Source organism: Pagrus major, chromosome 7 (assembly GCF_040436345.1).
Source record: "Pagrus major chromosome 7, Pma_NU_1.0".
Lineage (NCBI taxonomy): Eukaryota > Metazoa > Chordata > Actinopteri > Spariformes > Sparidae > Pagrus > Pagrus major.
The window spans coordinates 18,863,137-18,879,740 of NC_133221.1; the positions used below are offsets into that span (position 1 = coordinate 18,863,137).

Consider the following 16,604-nt stretch of genomic DNA (forward strand, 5'->3'; position numbering starts at 1 on the left):
CAAATATATAGTTAATAAAAAACAGCTTTAAAGAAGAAGCTTCAGTGCTCATTCAAATCCAGCAGTACAGTTTCTCTATGTCAGCTCCACATACTGGCGTGCTATCGATTCATGAATCTGTCTGTTCACACTCGTACATTAAATCTCAACCTGCAGATTAGTAACATAGTTGATTTGTTTTGCTCTGTCAATAGATTTGTTGTCAGTGAACTTCCATACACTGACATTTCCCCTCTCCGACTAAAACAGGGAACTTATATAACAGCAGCGTTGTCCCCAACAAGTAACAGCCCGAGGTTATCGCTCAGTGCCGACGGCCCTGTTTCTCCGAGTGGATATACATTATTCAGTGAGTGGTGGTGTGATTCTGCAGCAAAGACACAGACACACAAGTGAAGTTAATGCATCTTTATTTCATGCCTCTACATTTCATAAGAAAGGACATACTCAGTAGATTTTCATTCCCTTTTCATAATAAAGCATCATCCCTCTAATGTTTCCCTCTCTCTCATACAGGTTTATCTTTCAAAATATATTGAATTATCTACTTTTATGTACAAAGTTCCTCTACCATGTCCATCACATTAAATTGTTAAGTGAATTGAATACATTAAACACTATTTAGATTAGATACATGTACAATTTGGTTTGTAATCTGGATACACTGCAAGCACTGGGAATATCTGAGATATTTGCACAGCAACTTTTTACAGTTTAAATATCAAGACCACGGCGACTACTGTACTCAAAAACAAAAACAAGGTTGCGGTGTTGCTATTCAAAATATATTAATATTTTCCCCCAGATTTAATTGTTTTATTTATTTTACAGAACTTGGTTTTAATAGTAAATATAACTCACAACACAGTAGTCAAAAGGAAGCAACAAGGATCGAATGAGCAACTATTTCATCTTCAAACCTTCAAACCAGCAGCTTCTGGTGTGAGACAAATACTGTACTTTAGAAACACTGAAGAATCTTGGTAGAAAGCTGTACGTCCACAACAACAATACGGTGACTTGATGGTTGTTTCAGCCTAGCTGGACGTGCACTGTGTTGCAGAGATGTACTGTTGGAGATGGTGATGTGCTAGGAGCAGTCAAGGACCAGGACTTGGCATTGAAGCGATGGCATGAACACGTCAAACTGAGGATCCTCTGAGCTCCATCAGTACACTTCTCAGTTAATGCCAATAAGTTGAGGGGTTAAGGTAGGAAAGGAGGTTCTGCAAAGAAGAGAACAACACAATCAATCTCAAACATTTTGAAATCACCTTAAAGGTCCCATATTATGCTCATTTTCAGGCTAATACTTTTGTTTTGGGTTTCTTCTACAACAAAAAAATTAAAAAAACATTATTTTTCTCATACGGTCCAGTGCTGCAGCACCTCTACTGACTCTCTGTCTCTTTAAGCCCAACCGCCAGAAAAACCTAGTCTGCTCTGATTGGTCAGCGGTCATAGGCCTGAGCAAGTACCGCTCACTGTGTTTCTGAGGGTGGTGACTGTGTAGTTGTGACATCAGGGACGACCTGACGGCTGGTTTGCCCGTTTTATAATAAAAACAGACATGAAAATCTCTACAATTTCTACAATATGAGACCTTTAGGCAAGACACTACAGGTGAACAGGGTTCAACTGTTACCACTGAATCTCCCCAGCTGATTACATATTCTTTGATGAGTTTTTTGCATTACAAAAGCTATATAAAAACACCTAAATATGCATTTTGGACAGTTTTCTTTCCACTACTCTGGAAGAAGACATGCTCAAAATTTACCAGTGCATGTAGTGTCTTTTTGCCTTTCAGTGTTTGGGCTTAAAGGTTCACTCCACCAATTTTACACATTAAAGTGTGTTTACAGGTCTCGGGGTGTACTACTACATATGTGAAAAAAGTAGTGTAAAGCCCTTAGTGGCTCCAGAGGAAGCTGCATGTAATCTGATAAATTGCTCCCAGGGATGTCAGAGGCTAAATTGCATTGTGGGTAATGTAGGCACCAGGTTTTGAACACTTTGGACTCATTATGGACAGTTTAAAAACAAATGATCAACACTGATACAGCAGAATCAGGGATATCGACATTTGTTATTTCACGTTTTTTTCTTCCTTTTCAAAACCTGCCGACTACAGTACCCACAATGCAACTGAGCCAGTGAGTAACATCACTGGAGGCAATTTATCAGATTAATTGCAGCTTCCTCTGGAGCCACAATAGGCTTTAAACTACTTTTTTCAAAGATGCAGTAGTATTCCCCAAGACCTGTATGTGTACAATTGGTGGAATTACCCTTTAAGTCTTTAAAGGTGAACATTTTACGACATTAAGAGCTTCAGGGTAGGTTTCATAATCTGTCTGCTATCAAATACAAAAAGTTAAGTTGTTCTGCCGCTTTGGGAGAAACTGATTTTAATCACAAATCACTTCAGGCACTGCGTTTTGTTTCTTATTATCTTCCTCATCTTCAGCAGTCCCACGAGGTCAAAATTGTCCTTATGAGCTCATGTTATGGTCAGAAGTTGTTTCTTGGCAACGCAAGATGACCAAATATGATTCCCTGTCTGAGGGTTAAGTTGAATTGTCAGGGGGTCTGCCTCATCTGGACCCTATTACTCTGTATCAGCAAAGTCCCCGGGTAGTGATGTGATGTGATGTGATGTGGTCACCTCTTTTTCGCTCTGGAGCTGATTAGAAAAGACCGCAATCTTTAAGGTTTTCTTTGATGATGATGTCCGTCACAGCGTTGAACACAATCTCGACGTTCTTTGTGTCTGTGGCACAGGTCAAGTGGGAGTAGATTTCTTTCACGCCCTTCTTCATGTTCAGCTCCAAGAACTGCGACTTGATGTAGTTGCTGGCATCGTCGTACGTGTTTGGGCCTAGAAGAAATCAAGACGGGAGTGGATTTAGAACAATGTCATTGAGTTTATAGATCCTTACATCCTTACATTATTCGTGCTACATTTGCATCACTGTCAGTCAGCTGAAATGCAGTTTTACTTGATTTTTTCCTTACTCGATCAATTAACTCTTCCTTTATCATATATCTCTATTTCTATATCTCTTCGATGAATCTAGCCCGATCATCTCACTTCCCCAACAAACTCAGCCCTGTCATAGCTGCAGGGTGCAGCAGGTATAAACCATAAGCCATTGAAGCAGCATCAGTCCTTCTTACCATCATAGTCTGGGAAGCAGATACTCAGATGGACTTTCTTGATCTTCTCTTCGAACAGATCCTTCTTGTTGAGGAAAAGCACGATGGAGGTCAGTGCAAAGAATCTGTGGTTGCAGATACTGTTGAATAGATGGAGGGACTCGTGCATGCGGTTCTGAAAAGGTCAGATAAGAACGGGGTGAGTTACTGTCAGAGCCGACACGTCCGTCTCAGGCTTTACGATCAGGTAGCCGAGTCTCGACTCACCACTTCGTCATCCTCTACCAGCACCATGTCGTACGCGCTGAGAGCTCCGCAGAAGATGATGCAGGTCACACCTTCGAAACAATGGATCCACTTCTTTCTCTCTGACCTCTGGCCACCCACATCAAACATCCTGTTCACCATAAACAGAGTCAGAGTCAGTCTTCTGGTCACCAGGGTTGTGGTAAATACTCAAAAGTCATACTTGAATAAAAGTAAATATATCGTTTTTAAATATTGCTATCCCCTTAAGAATAGTACCTGAGTTTTAAAGTATCTGATATTTAATATTTTTATGGCAATAAATATACTTAAAAGTCAACTATACATATATTTACATCCATCGACTGATTATCAGATCTGATATTCAGAATTGTTATTATTATTAGAATCAGTAAGGAAATATTGTACTTTTGATGGAAATACTGGTAAAGTACAAGTACCTCAAAATTGTTCTTGAGTAGATTTACTTAATTACTTTTCATCAGTGAAAACAGCTAACAGAAAACTCAAACATGCTCTTTGAGTAACTGAGATTACAAAACCCTTCCTCCGTATTTTATTTTTTATCATTTCTCATGGATCGGTGTTTTAAACCTGGAAAGTAACTAAGTACATTTACTCAAGTAATGTACAAATAAATCCAAGGTGCTTTACTTGAGTATTTCCATTTAAAGCAACTTTATACTTCCACTCCACTACATCTCAGAGGACAATAATGCCCTTTTTACTCCACTACATTTGTCTGACAGCTCACCTGAAGTGCAACTCTTTGCAGGAGAACTGTTCTTCAATGATACCAGTTGTTTTGACTCGAGATCGCAGCACATCCTGCTCAGTGGGGAGGTAGTCTGACTTGCAGATTCTTTCCATTTCGTTGAGGTAGCTGATGATGGCAGAACAAACAGCAATCAGGCCTCAGATATGAAACCACTCTGGTCTATAAACGACAAACTAGAAGCCTCCTTAGTTCTGAATGTAACCCCCCACTCCTCCATCAATCCCAGTGCTAAATGTGGACTCACTAGCCAGCAGAGTCGTTCAGCTGGAACTCAGCAGCTCTGTCAAAGCCGGCCTGCACTCCAGAGTCTTTCCACAGCTTCTTGATGACATCAGCCAGCTCAGTGGGCATTGTGCCTTCTTCAATGGAGTCTGACAAGTTCTGCAGCTTCTGTGCATCCTCCTGTGGTTTCATATCAAACAGAACAAAGATCCATCAGCACTCTTTATAACTGTTTATAGTATAGATTTTATGTCAGTGAGAATGAACTCTGCAAGTTAATCATGTGTCATATGAGACCTGTCCAGAGGATGCGCCAAAATCGATGCCCAGCATCTCCATGCCTCTGATGATAGCCAGAGCAGACTGCAGGATGTTGCCATAGATGATCGCTCTGAACTCCAACTGTTCCTCTTTTGTGTAACCACCTTGATGCAGAATCCTGTACACATGCAAAAAATATGTAGATATTTGAGTTCAGGGAAGAGCTTTGTTAAAATTTGATACATTAATCAAATGAAAAATGTCATATAAATAGTCATTTATGTAACTCAACTTTCATTAAAACTAAATATAAATACTTCCAAGTATTTGGTTTGATTCCCATACATGTTAAAAGTCATACAATTTGAAAACAAACTGGACATCTACTGGAGCTAGGCCCCACAGCGCCACCCTGTGGTGTGTCTCTGCCCTCGCTCCGCTCTCATTGCCAAGTAACTATACAAAACAAGTGCTGACAAATCAGAGTAAGCGGATGTTTGCCCTGTTGACCTTTTGTAAAAGGCTTCAGTGCAAGAGAAACAGACAGAGATGAGGGAGCTTTGGCCTGCTGGCTGTGTGCCTGACTGATGAGATTAGACAAAAACGTTCAGCTGCACTGCGATTGCTTTCTACCGACACGGTGTGGATGACACAAAAAACTAATTTTATGAATACTTACTTCATTTGTTTTACGATGGTGCTCTTCCCTGACTCACCAGCGCCTGCAAGAGAACAAAAAGGGTTAGCAACGACACCAAAACTGTTGTGTTTCTCTTTGGCATGCCACAGTGGAGCCATAAACAGCCAAAGAATGTGCTCTGATTTAAAGGAGCAGTCCAGCAAAGTTTATCTATTTGGATAGTTTCAAAATGATGTCCGTCGTTTGTACGAAACGGGAAAAGACTGACAGGAAACCATGCCAAGGCTTGTCAAGAAAATCCCGATAATCAGTTTGTGTCCCACGTATATCTCCAAGCAAACAGATGTGCGCCAGCCAGCAATCAACAGTCAAACTTTACATCTGAGTCTGAGTTTGAATTTAAAGCTATTTCTTTTTACTTCCTGGCCTGACAAATAGAAACAGTTGTAAAATACTATGTTTGACAAAGAACCACCAAACTCACAGGCCGGCACAGCGCAAACTTCTCTCTGTATGTGCAGCTGCTGCTGTCATGAAAAGTGCAGGTGAAGGTGGGGTGAGGTGAATAAAAGCAAGGCCAGATAGTGCTGTCTGAGGACAGATTTTAATATGCGCATTCATTTCTGATTGTTTCAGCTGCTCTGTTAAATTATGCTGATGATAAATTCTGGCTCTCAGCTCCGTGTGAACTCTTGTGATGTGTAATCGGGGACACTGAACTTGCTAACAGGAACAACGTAATCTCCTCGCAACACAACAGCAAGTTCTTGGCTTCTGTTATCCTGCTGACATATAAGGTTTTCTAATTTCGCAGAGAATTCAAATTCAATCAGAATTTGGCGTTAACATGCTGCAACAAAAGTCACTAACATCTCTAAGCTGCTCACACTGAATGGATGCAGTCTAGACAGTATGAGAGTTTAATTCCAGGGGAAGAAACAGCATTGTACACACATGCATAATGTAGACTGTGCATACATGCACAATTTAGGTGTCACAATTGGATTGGAGAGCTTGCAGGCAGCTCAGGATGTCTCCACCACTGTAAGAAGGAATTTATCACATCACAGAGCGACCAAAGCCGTCTGTCCTGCTCTCACTGGAGCCACATTAAGCTCCGGCCACAGACTTACTGCTGAGCGTTTAATGACATCACGCCGTCACCCATAAGGCCTCATCAACCCCTCTCAGGGTGAAGCTATTGGTTTCCCTCAGCTAGAAGTCATTAGTGAGTCAATAACAAGGTTGTTCTTGCTCATTTGTGATGTGCAGTAAAGAAAGGTGGTTCTGTGAGAGTATCATCAGCTGTAAAGTAATTCTCTGTAAGTCATTCTTTCAGCTCGCGCTCATCAGCGAATGTGCCTTTAGGATCTGCATTAAATCTGGACTTTAAAGTGGAGCTCTATGTCTGTGTCTATCCTGCAGGAGATACCATCGATATATCGATGTTTTTACAGAAGTCACAACAGATGTTTGTTCTGAGTTTGTGATTTACGGAGCTCTAAAGATCCGAGAAAAGTGCCTTAACTGATTGAAATGGTGCGCATTTTGTCAGATAAAACCTATTTTCTTTATTTGTAACGTGCAGACTTTAGGGGTAATATTCTTTGAACCATCTGAATTAATGAAGTTCGAGAAGAATCTGACTAATTCGATTTGAACGGGGAAAACTTGCAGTAACAGTCTCTGCAACTAACCACTTTTAGGTTTGTTTGGTGTATCTTCCTGATGGACGTCTTTGCAAAAAGCTATTTGTATGTTGTCTGAACCTTCAAGCATTTAGTTCACACAAGGAGCTAACCACTTTCACAATGTCCATAAGAGCCCACAAGATGGCTCTCTCCTTATCTGTTACTGTCTGATCTCTGACTGCACTGCTATAGAATCAACTCCTCTGTAAATCCACTGGAAGGAGAATAGTGTTTATTTATTTATTTATGTTGTGAGGATAATTTTAAGGTGCAATAATTGGCAGGGTCTTATAGTAAAGGAAATACATTAAATACTTGATTTTTTAACATGCATCGTCAGTGCAACAGCACAGAGCTCCATGTTCTGCAAAGATTATTTACATTATGAAACAAACTATTACATTTTTCCAACTTACTTTCATTTAGCAAATCATGCCTGCTTTTGTTTTTGTATTTGTTACAGTATCTCACAAAGGTATCACACATAAAATCAGCAGTAATCTTTATGTTTACTTTGTGTTTAACACTGTCTCCTTGATCGACATCTCAAATGATCCCCTGCATTTTGACACCGTGAATGTTAAAAAAACGTAGCTACATGTAGCATACTTTCTGAGTGAGTCGAGGGATCAACAAAGATCTCAGCAAGTGGATCTGCACTAAACCTGTTAGCTAATCGGATTGACATATCGCTGCTGTGCTGTGGTTCATTTAGGCCAAAGGCTATGATTATTTTTAAGCACCAACGTCCTTCCATCAGAATTGAAAAGTCATTCCTGATTTTAGGACACAGCTGAGAAAATAAACAATTTGACCACAACCGCTACATTTAATATATAAGTAAAATATTTTAGGAATTATTTCAAGTGCTTTCACGGCTGAAGTTCTGCAAATGATTTAAAATACTTCACAATATGTGTAGAAACACAAAACAGCTGCACAAGCTGATGTCTGTGCAGTATTTATGTTGTGCAGGTAGTTAATGTGAAAATCTATTACTAACGCTTAACTTTTATTGTACTTTCAAATGAGGCAAACTATAATTTCACTGTTCTATTCTGCAAATCTGTTCTCTAACTTCTTATAAATTACTCCTCTTTTCATTTTAAATGATCAACCTGGACTCTTCTCTCTTTTATCTCCATCTGCTGCACATACTTTACTCTCGCTAATGCTCTCTCGGTTTTGCACAAGCTTAAAGAGCCCCCCATCTTTCTAATAGACTAATGTGGGGTTTTATCCAGAAACAAATCATCTGCACAGCCTGCAAATCCTCTGAGCGTACCATATCTTACATCTAACTTAGCAGAGAACAGATGTGTCAGCAGTTTAACACAGATGGCTAAATCAAGATTTGAAGACATTTGTGAGTCATGAGTCAATAAAATCCAAGCACACGATTTAGTTATGAGTACAGGCTTATGAATTAAAAGATCTGTAACATAAATTAAGATTTCTCCTTTTAGAGTTCAATAAAAGCTGACTAAAACATTTTCCCAAAAGCTGTTATGTTTTTTTTCTCCTGCACATTTGAACTGTTAACTGATGCATCAGTTGCACCTGTTGCCTACAAGGCTTCTGTTCTCCTCTGAAGACCGGATGCAAAAACACAAAGTGTTCTTCATTCAGAGGAAAAAGGTAAAACTAAAAAGTTAGAGTTGCTAAAGTACTGAATCTTTTTAAAGCTGAAAACTGCCAATCTGAACTCTTTGCATTACCTGCAGTCTGGGACCAAAAACAGACTATTCATGAGTCCACTTACCAAGCAGTAATAGCTTGACTGTTTTAGAGTCCTTATCAGCATCCTCTTGGAGTTGTTTTTCCAACTCCTTAGACTTTTTGTCCTCCGCGCTTGCTCCCGCACCCATGCTTTCTTCCTCCGCTAACTCAAGATCCTCAAGGAAAGAAATTTTGACGGTTGTCTGTGAGAAGCTGCAGAGACTGGGTGCAACACTAATCGTGCTGAAAGGCGATTTCCCAGGCGGAAGGGGATTGGAAGGGAGGTGCTTGAGCCTTCCTGGCTTCGTTCACCTCTTTCGATTAGATGATCAGAGGCGACCCTCTCAAGGTTCAAATCAATTCAACAGCCCAGCCCAACAGAGAAACCACCTGCTAAAACCCTCTCCTTAAAGCCCTGACTTAGGAGTTTCTTCTTCCTGATTGGCCAGCCAATCCTATTAGTCTAATGGGGGCAATAGTGAATGATGTAAGGAAAAGGAGAAAATAAACACACTCAGATAGCTGGGCTCAGTGAGAGTCAGTGATCTCATCAGTTTTTTCAGCTGGAATGAATTGGTTTGATTTGTCCATATACATATACACAACATCTGATGGCATGTATGTACTACACATGCATTTCCTGCAACCAGAGAGCCTGTTGGTTTGTGCATATAACAGTAAATTATTGTTGCTGTGACCTGAAAGATCTAAATGTGTGGTTTGGAGTCAATGTGCAGGGTGTTGTGCTCTTCATCCACACTGTTCTTCCTGCCTCGACTCTTGACTTCAGTGTCAGTCACATGGACGAAGCAGGGAGGGAGGCATTAACCTCTCATAAACTTCTTACAGTTAAGACCTTTAAATCCCAGGTGGTGTGGTTCCTGCTAAATAAAGCAACTGTCACAGCACTCTGCTGTGCGATGGGTCTTCAGCAACAACATGACCTAAATTTTTTCTGCATCAGGTCGAAAAAATGTTTTTATTTAAATATTCATCTTGTTTCTCAGCAGGAGCAGAAGTTTTGAGAAGTTTTGGGTCAGGATTGGATCAGTTAATCTCTGAGCAGGTCGACCCTGTGGGGTGATGGGTGGAGGTCAGTGGGCCTTGTCTTGAGGACTCTGATGTTCCCGCCCTGCGTGATGGAGGACTTATTCTGAGATACTGTAGCTGCGGTCACTAATTCAGTCAGATGACAGGTCGCTAACTGTACCCAACAAAGTGCATCAGAATCCAGCGGAGTGTTTGGAAAGTTTAGTAATTTTAGAGTCCCAAAAAAAGGCAGATGGCGGCAGATTTGCAGATTCTGTATTCGGAGCATTAGTTTTCAAATGGTAGTTAAAGTGGACACTGTGTAGTTTGGGAGAACAAATTCAAACTCTAAATATTTACAATATTAATGAGATACTGATACAAATATTTATTTTTTCCATAACAGACTAAACAAGCTGGTCTCAGAAGAAAATAAGGTCCCCAGAACACTGTTTGAAGCTAGAAAGGTGGCAGGGTCCGCCACATATAAGCACAGTTAAACAGTATGAAACTGTGTTGTCCTTTAAGGTCAGTTTGTTTATTCAATTTGTTGAGGCAAAGATAAAATCAGACAATGAAGATTTTTTTACTTCTGATTAAAATTTCTTCCCCAAAACTACATAATGCACCTTTAAGTCTTTATGGCTTCAACATATAATATTAATGCCACCTGTGTGTTGTGTTACTATACAAGCATGTTGAGACAGAAATATTGGTAATACTATAAGGTCCCTATGATAAGTGTTGGTTAATATGTAATGAAGCCCATTAAGTCCTTATAAGATGCTCATTAGCATCATTGTGTGTTGATAAAACTATATTGGTGTTAATAATAGCATCATAAACCTGTTTATTATTAGATTATAAGACGTTTATAAGCACTTTTATAATAAAACTTAATTAATAAATGGTATCATAGTTAATTAAACTTTAGTTATAGTTATTCATAAACATCAGTTGCAACTATATAATGGCCATCCAAATAATGTTTATAGATGAACTACAGTATTATTAACCATTTACAAACTAACAATAAACAATTGCTTAATAAACATTTTATAAACTATTTCATTATTTGTTAAAAGTCAAATAACTATTAACTAAAGTTTATTTTACTAAAAATGTGCCATTTATTCATGACCTTATGACTTTCTTATAATTGTTTCTAATAGCATTATAAGCACATTAATTGAGTCTAACTAACAATTTTGTAGCTAACTGCTAATTCTTAGCCCATAATAAGCATTTTTGTTGGGTTATTAAGATTAATACATACTTTATTTTACACTTTTTAGTAGTTAACTATGCACTTAACAGTTAACCAGCTGTCGGATCTAAAGTGAGAGCAATGTATAAGGTTAATAAATCCTTTATAATGCACTAATTGGGCATTTGCCTACTTGAGATAATACAGTTGAGGGGATGACGTCCTGCAAAGGGCCGCAGGCCTGACTGACTGGATTTGATGTCAGCCATTAGGCCCCTTTGCTCTCTCCTCCCTCCTGTCTATCTTTAGCTGTAAAGGCAAAGGTCTAAAAGGTAATCTTAAAAAATGATAATAAGTCCATACTAAAAGATTTATTAACCTTAATAAGGCATTGCTCTTGTTTTAGATCCAGTGGATGCAAAAGCAAAGTTAACCATAAAGAATCTAGTAAACTGCTAATTAATGTATAAAAAAGTCATATTAATCTTAATAAAGCAACAACAAAGCTTTTGTAAAGGTTTAACAGTAACATAATAGGTTAGTTTGTAAAACTCGATGTGCTCGTAATCTTATTTTAAAACACTTGTTTTACAAATCTGACTCAAATAAATGGGTCATTATCAGATTCAGCAGCGCTTGATGACGATCTGGTCGTTTGAATCAGGTGTGTTGAGCCGGGGAAACATCTAAAACATGCAGGGCCAGGACCACAGAAAGATTCACACTTGTTTATCATGCTATTATCACCACTTATATTGTCCTAAACATAAAGCTTTACTGAAATATCTGTAAATCATTATACAAATTAGTTTCATTGACGAGTCATGTCCAAATGGAGCCATTGCAGATGTGTTTATTTTCGTGTTCAGCAGTACGTGGGTGTTCGTTAATCAGGCTTCAGTTTTGGAGCCACACCCAGTATAGTTGTTGGACTGGAAAGTTGACATCACACAATGAAAGCTGTTTAATCAAAGGCAGGCTGTTTAGCCAACACTAGATGGGAATTAATGGATATTTAAAAAGCTTTTGTCCCATGTGTTTGTTACGAGGAGCAGGTTTAATAGAGCTTGGGTTTGTCCTTCAGCCAGACAGACAGACCGAGATGCAGTTTAGTGACGTCAGGGTCAAATAGGCTCAACGGGCAGCTAAAGGATCGACAGACTGGAACCTCTGAAAAAGAAAAAGTGAGACACGTGAGTGATGGTGAAAACAGAGGAGAAAAAAATCCAGGAATTTTCACACCTCTAAATAATGTCAAATCCTCCTCATAAAATCTTTGTTAACTGTTTTAATATTATCTGACTACAGAGTGAGATCAACCTTACAAGCATTACAGCCCATCTAGGGAAAAAATGATTTAAAAAGACAACTCCAGTCATAAAACATGTTGATAAAGTGCACAGCCTGCACCCACAATCAATGCATCAAGTCACCAAACAGCACTTTCCCTTTCATACTCCTCAGCATCATGTCAGTTCTGTCCTGAGATACGTGGCATTACTCTCTACGTCATTCTTTCTAAGCATGTAGTGGTAATTGCCCGGAGCAGGGTGCTTGAGACATAAATCCCTGGACGCTTCCAAGCAGGCTAATCGCAGTAGCACATCTAGTGATGGCAGCCAATCCCATTAGGGGGAGGAAGGCGTAGCCCCGCTTTGTGCTCAGTCCCTGCGTCTCTGATCTGTTGACGAGATTACCCACAGAGCCTCAGATCAACCCAGAGGGGCTTAACACATTTTCTTTTTGGTCAGTGGATGAATGGAGAGCAGGAAACATTATGATTTTTAACAAAGTAATACTACACACCATGGTATAGAGAGGATGAATGAGGATGGAGCTTTTCTTAAGCAAGTTGAGCTTGAGGCTCTTCTTCATCTTCAATATCAGTAAAACTTAGTGAGCATTTACTCATTCATGAATCTTAAACTCCTCAAATTACAGTCATAAAGAAGCTCATTCTGCTGCAAACCAACCAGTCGGGCAGATAAACAATCAAAGATCTCCATTAAATCAATTTTATTCCACAAAAACCTCTGTGAGCTCCATTCACTCCTCTGACAGGGAACAGACTAATATGAATTTGACAGATTCAAATGAATCCTCTTTCCTTCCCGAGTGTGATGTGTGGTGATGTTACTCTCTAAATCCTCTGCAGGCTCCGTTACAGGAGGTTCCCACCCGCTGATGAGCTCATGTGGTTTAATCTACAAGCTCTTCTACATCTGCAAAATAAAGAAGTGAACTCCCACTGGTGACGCATGGGGGAGCCTTTGTGACACCATACTGTCACATTTACCTGGACGTTAATCCTCTTACACAAATCATCTCACAACTTCATTGTATACCTAACTAACATCATTTACGTCTTTGTTGTTTCGAGATGATGACCTAATGGTCAAAAAATGTTGGCTTTTTTTACTGACTGGCTCTTCAATGATTTAGCCACTATAATAAAGGTTTTTTAATGTTTCCTTCCTTTTTTTGTTTGGAGTGCCTGGATGGCCTCTGGTTATTGATGTTCATTATTTTTTAATTCCCTAAATATATATCCACCAACATGATAATCACTTCAACGACAACACAAATCAGAACAAAGCACCCGTTTTGTTATTTTTTGACACACAAAAAGACTGAACGAAAACTAAGTTTATTTTATTGATATTATGTCTGTTATTTTCTTAAGATTGCATTATTTATGTTATGCAAATATGGTTTTGACTGAATTTTTGTCAGAACATGTTAGCTAAAATAAAGATTAGATGAGGTTTAAAAGGTGTGAAATTAAAAATATACAGAAAAAATCAACCGCAGATCACCGCCGTCAGTATTTCTGAGTTTAAATCTGGACAAAGAAGAAGGGACGAGACAAATTGCAAATAAAAAGATTTAGTGTGGAAAGCCCTGTGCAAAATGCAGATCTTCAACTACATTTAGCAAAACTGCACAACAACAACAGAGTTATGACGGCTCAGTTTAGCCCATCTTTCTTTCCTCTTTCTGTTTGTGAACACTGGGATACTCAAGCCCCTGTTAGGAAGCTGTGTCTCCAAGGTCAACATATATTTTCCAGCAGCTGAAGAGGGATTAACCACAGACAGATTAACTTCAGAGGCAACAAGTGAAAAGGACTGCGAGTCTCCATTCATCCACTCACTCAGCAGCTTCTTCAGCTGCCTGCAGCCCTCCATCACTGAGAGACATGAAACCACAGTGAACTTCAGATCAGTCGTTCCCCCACATTTCCATCTCCTCTGTCCTGAAAACATCCTCGGGAGACGATGTCGTCACATTACAAATCTCCAAGAGAAACAAGAACAATATTCTGAGGGAAGACACCAAGTCCTCAAATATGTTGGAAACAAATGTTGTTGAATGATTCATAATATATTTATTGTAAAAACATGATTGTTTAGAGTCAGGCTTTTAGCTGGATAAACATTTTTTCCATTTTCCATTAAAACCTTGGAACGTGTTGACTGAAGCCATTTTCTTTTGTCATTCTGGTTTTGAGCATGCGGGAAACACAGAGACCTTTTCACAGAATAACTTGAATTGTTTTCAATTATAACAACATACAATATACAATATAACAACATGCCCTTAATATGACGTCACCAAGTCCAAGTCTTAATGCTAGCACTAACTTGATTAAATAAATGACTGTGTAATCTTTTTTTTTAGAGGCAAATCATTAGTTGTCCTTCTTTAATCACATTAGAGGTAAATCAATAATGGCATGTTTTTAGTGTGTCATGCTTATAAAAGTGCTTCCCCCAAAAAGAACAACTTCTAACTTTTAAACTTCAAATTGGCCCAAGCTCACCGCCATGAAAAGGTGCCCTTCCCAAAACACAGATCATGTTTTTCTTCTTCTATAAAATTCTTATTAAATGTGTTAATAAAAAAGTGACCATGAAAACCTGTTAGTGCAACTTTACCCCAGTGAAAATGTCCTGTGATGTTAATTTAGTTTTAAAAAGTTTACTATTCACCCAGAATTCATCCTTAAAACAGTGATGCTTTGTGCAACAGATTAATTTGGACATCTATCTGAAGTCTGACTATGTCTTAGATCAAACTAATCATCTTTGTGTAACAAGGCCCTGGACCTCAAAGTGACCTATTAAAGCCATTATATGCCATTAAATCATCATATAAACAATAAAACATGACATGTAATAAAACATGTAAACGAAAGTCTTTTCTCTTTGGAGCGTCCAGTACAGTACCTGTTTCTATGGCTAATGTACTTCCCCAGTATCTAAAGACACACAGACTTCTGGTTAAATTCTGCTTCATATACAGTGCGCCACTACAGTGTTGTTGTTGTTGTTGTTGTTGTTTTATGAGACATCTTATTTATAACTATAGATCTGAATGAAACATAGGCATGAGCATCATTCCATACATAAGACCTAATTTGCTCTGAGCATCATGGATATCACACTATGACCTGTTTTAGATAAAATACAAATTATTCATTCACACTGTAGTCTTATTACTTCCTGGATTTATATGTGAAATCAAGCATAATTCTGATTCAAAAAATATTTCACTTTTAATTTCAGTTTCATCTTTTTTCTGGGGATTTGTGTTTGGTGTTGTAATCATGTGCTTATGTTCACGCTGTGCTACCATTTCAATGATGTCACTGAGCAGCTTGTCACATGCTACTGTAAATGTATAGACTGCAGTGTGGAGCTCTGCTGCAGTGTGTTTCAGTGCTTCCCCTTAAATACCACAAGAGGGTGCTGGCGTATGTGTTTTTTGACCAGGAGGTCGCCTGGCCAAAAAAGCAGGTTGCACAGATGATTACATCAAGACTGAAGACATGTGGTTTCCATCATCTTGTCATATTTTTCAAGGAGCTCCCAGCCTGTATTCAGAGAGGCATTGTCATGTAAAACCCATAAGTCCTGTCAGGGATTTGCATTTATAGTCTCTCTGGAATGACAAATGAATTTCTACACATCCTGCGTTGAATCACTCTTGACAGTAGGTCCTTTAATTGCGCAGTAAATTTTCTAGGTTTGTTTTGGCAGCATATAATAATCTACTGTGGAGTTTGGTTCACTGAATGTCTTCTTTGATTAGATTAAAATGATTTAAATTCCAGTCTCTCTTCTACCCTTTTAGTCTGCTTCCCCCCTCTGAGGTTTTGTAGCCCAGCGTGTTGTTTTCTAAGAATATTTTACACCACAGGCTGCTCAGTCACTACTGTTCTCTGTCCCCACACTGTCTCTCCTCTCTTCTGACAAGTGGAAGTCACAATAATCAAATAGCAGAGATAAATGTGATAACCTAACCCTAGACCCACAGAAAGGGATGGAACAACACAGTTATCGTCAAGTGTATTTCATTATAACCAACATTCTGCGGCTCTGGCTCTCAACTATGAGTATTTACTGCTCTTTTTTAAACTATAAAATGATATGTTTTGGGTTTTAAGTGTTAGTCGCACAAAACAAGCAATTTGAAGATGTCACCTTGTATTTTGGGAAATGTTGGTTGTGAAAAAAAATTGTTTTTTCCCAACTTTCTGACATGTTATAGACCAAATGATTAATGAATCATGAAAATATTAGTTGCTGCCCTAAATATATATATATTTTTCGTACATTCACCTTTGAA

General features: G+C 38.8%; 1 protein-coding gene across 1 annotated transcript; it reads right to left on the reverse strand.

The window, feature by feature from the left end:
• Nucleotides 1–1,163: 1,163 nt before the first annotated feature.
• Nucleotides 1,164–8,886, reverse strand: gnat2 (guanine nucleotide binding protein (G protein), alpha transducing activity polypeptide 2). The gene is made up of 9 exons (XM_073470031.1): nt 8,781–8,886; nt 5,367–5,409; nt 4,724–4,865; nt 4,449–4,606; nt 4,181–4,309; nt 3,427–3,556; nt 3,181–3,334; nt 2,669–2,881; nt 1,164–1,226 (listed from the first exon to the last, which is right to left on the reverse strand). Exons 1-8 carry the CDS (start codon nt 8,884–8,886, stop codon nt 2,691–2,693), a joined length of 1,053 nt encoding a protein of 350 aa, XP_073326132.1. The 3' UTR covers nt 1,164–1,226; nt 2,669–2,690.
• Nucleotides 8,887–16,604: the final 7,718 nt, after the last annotated feature.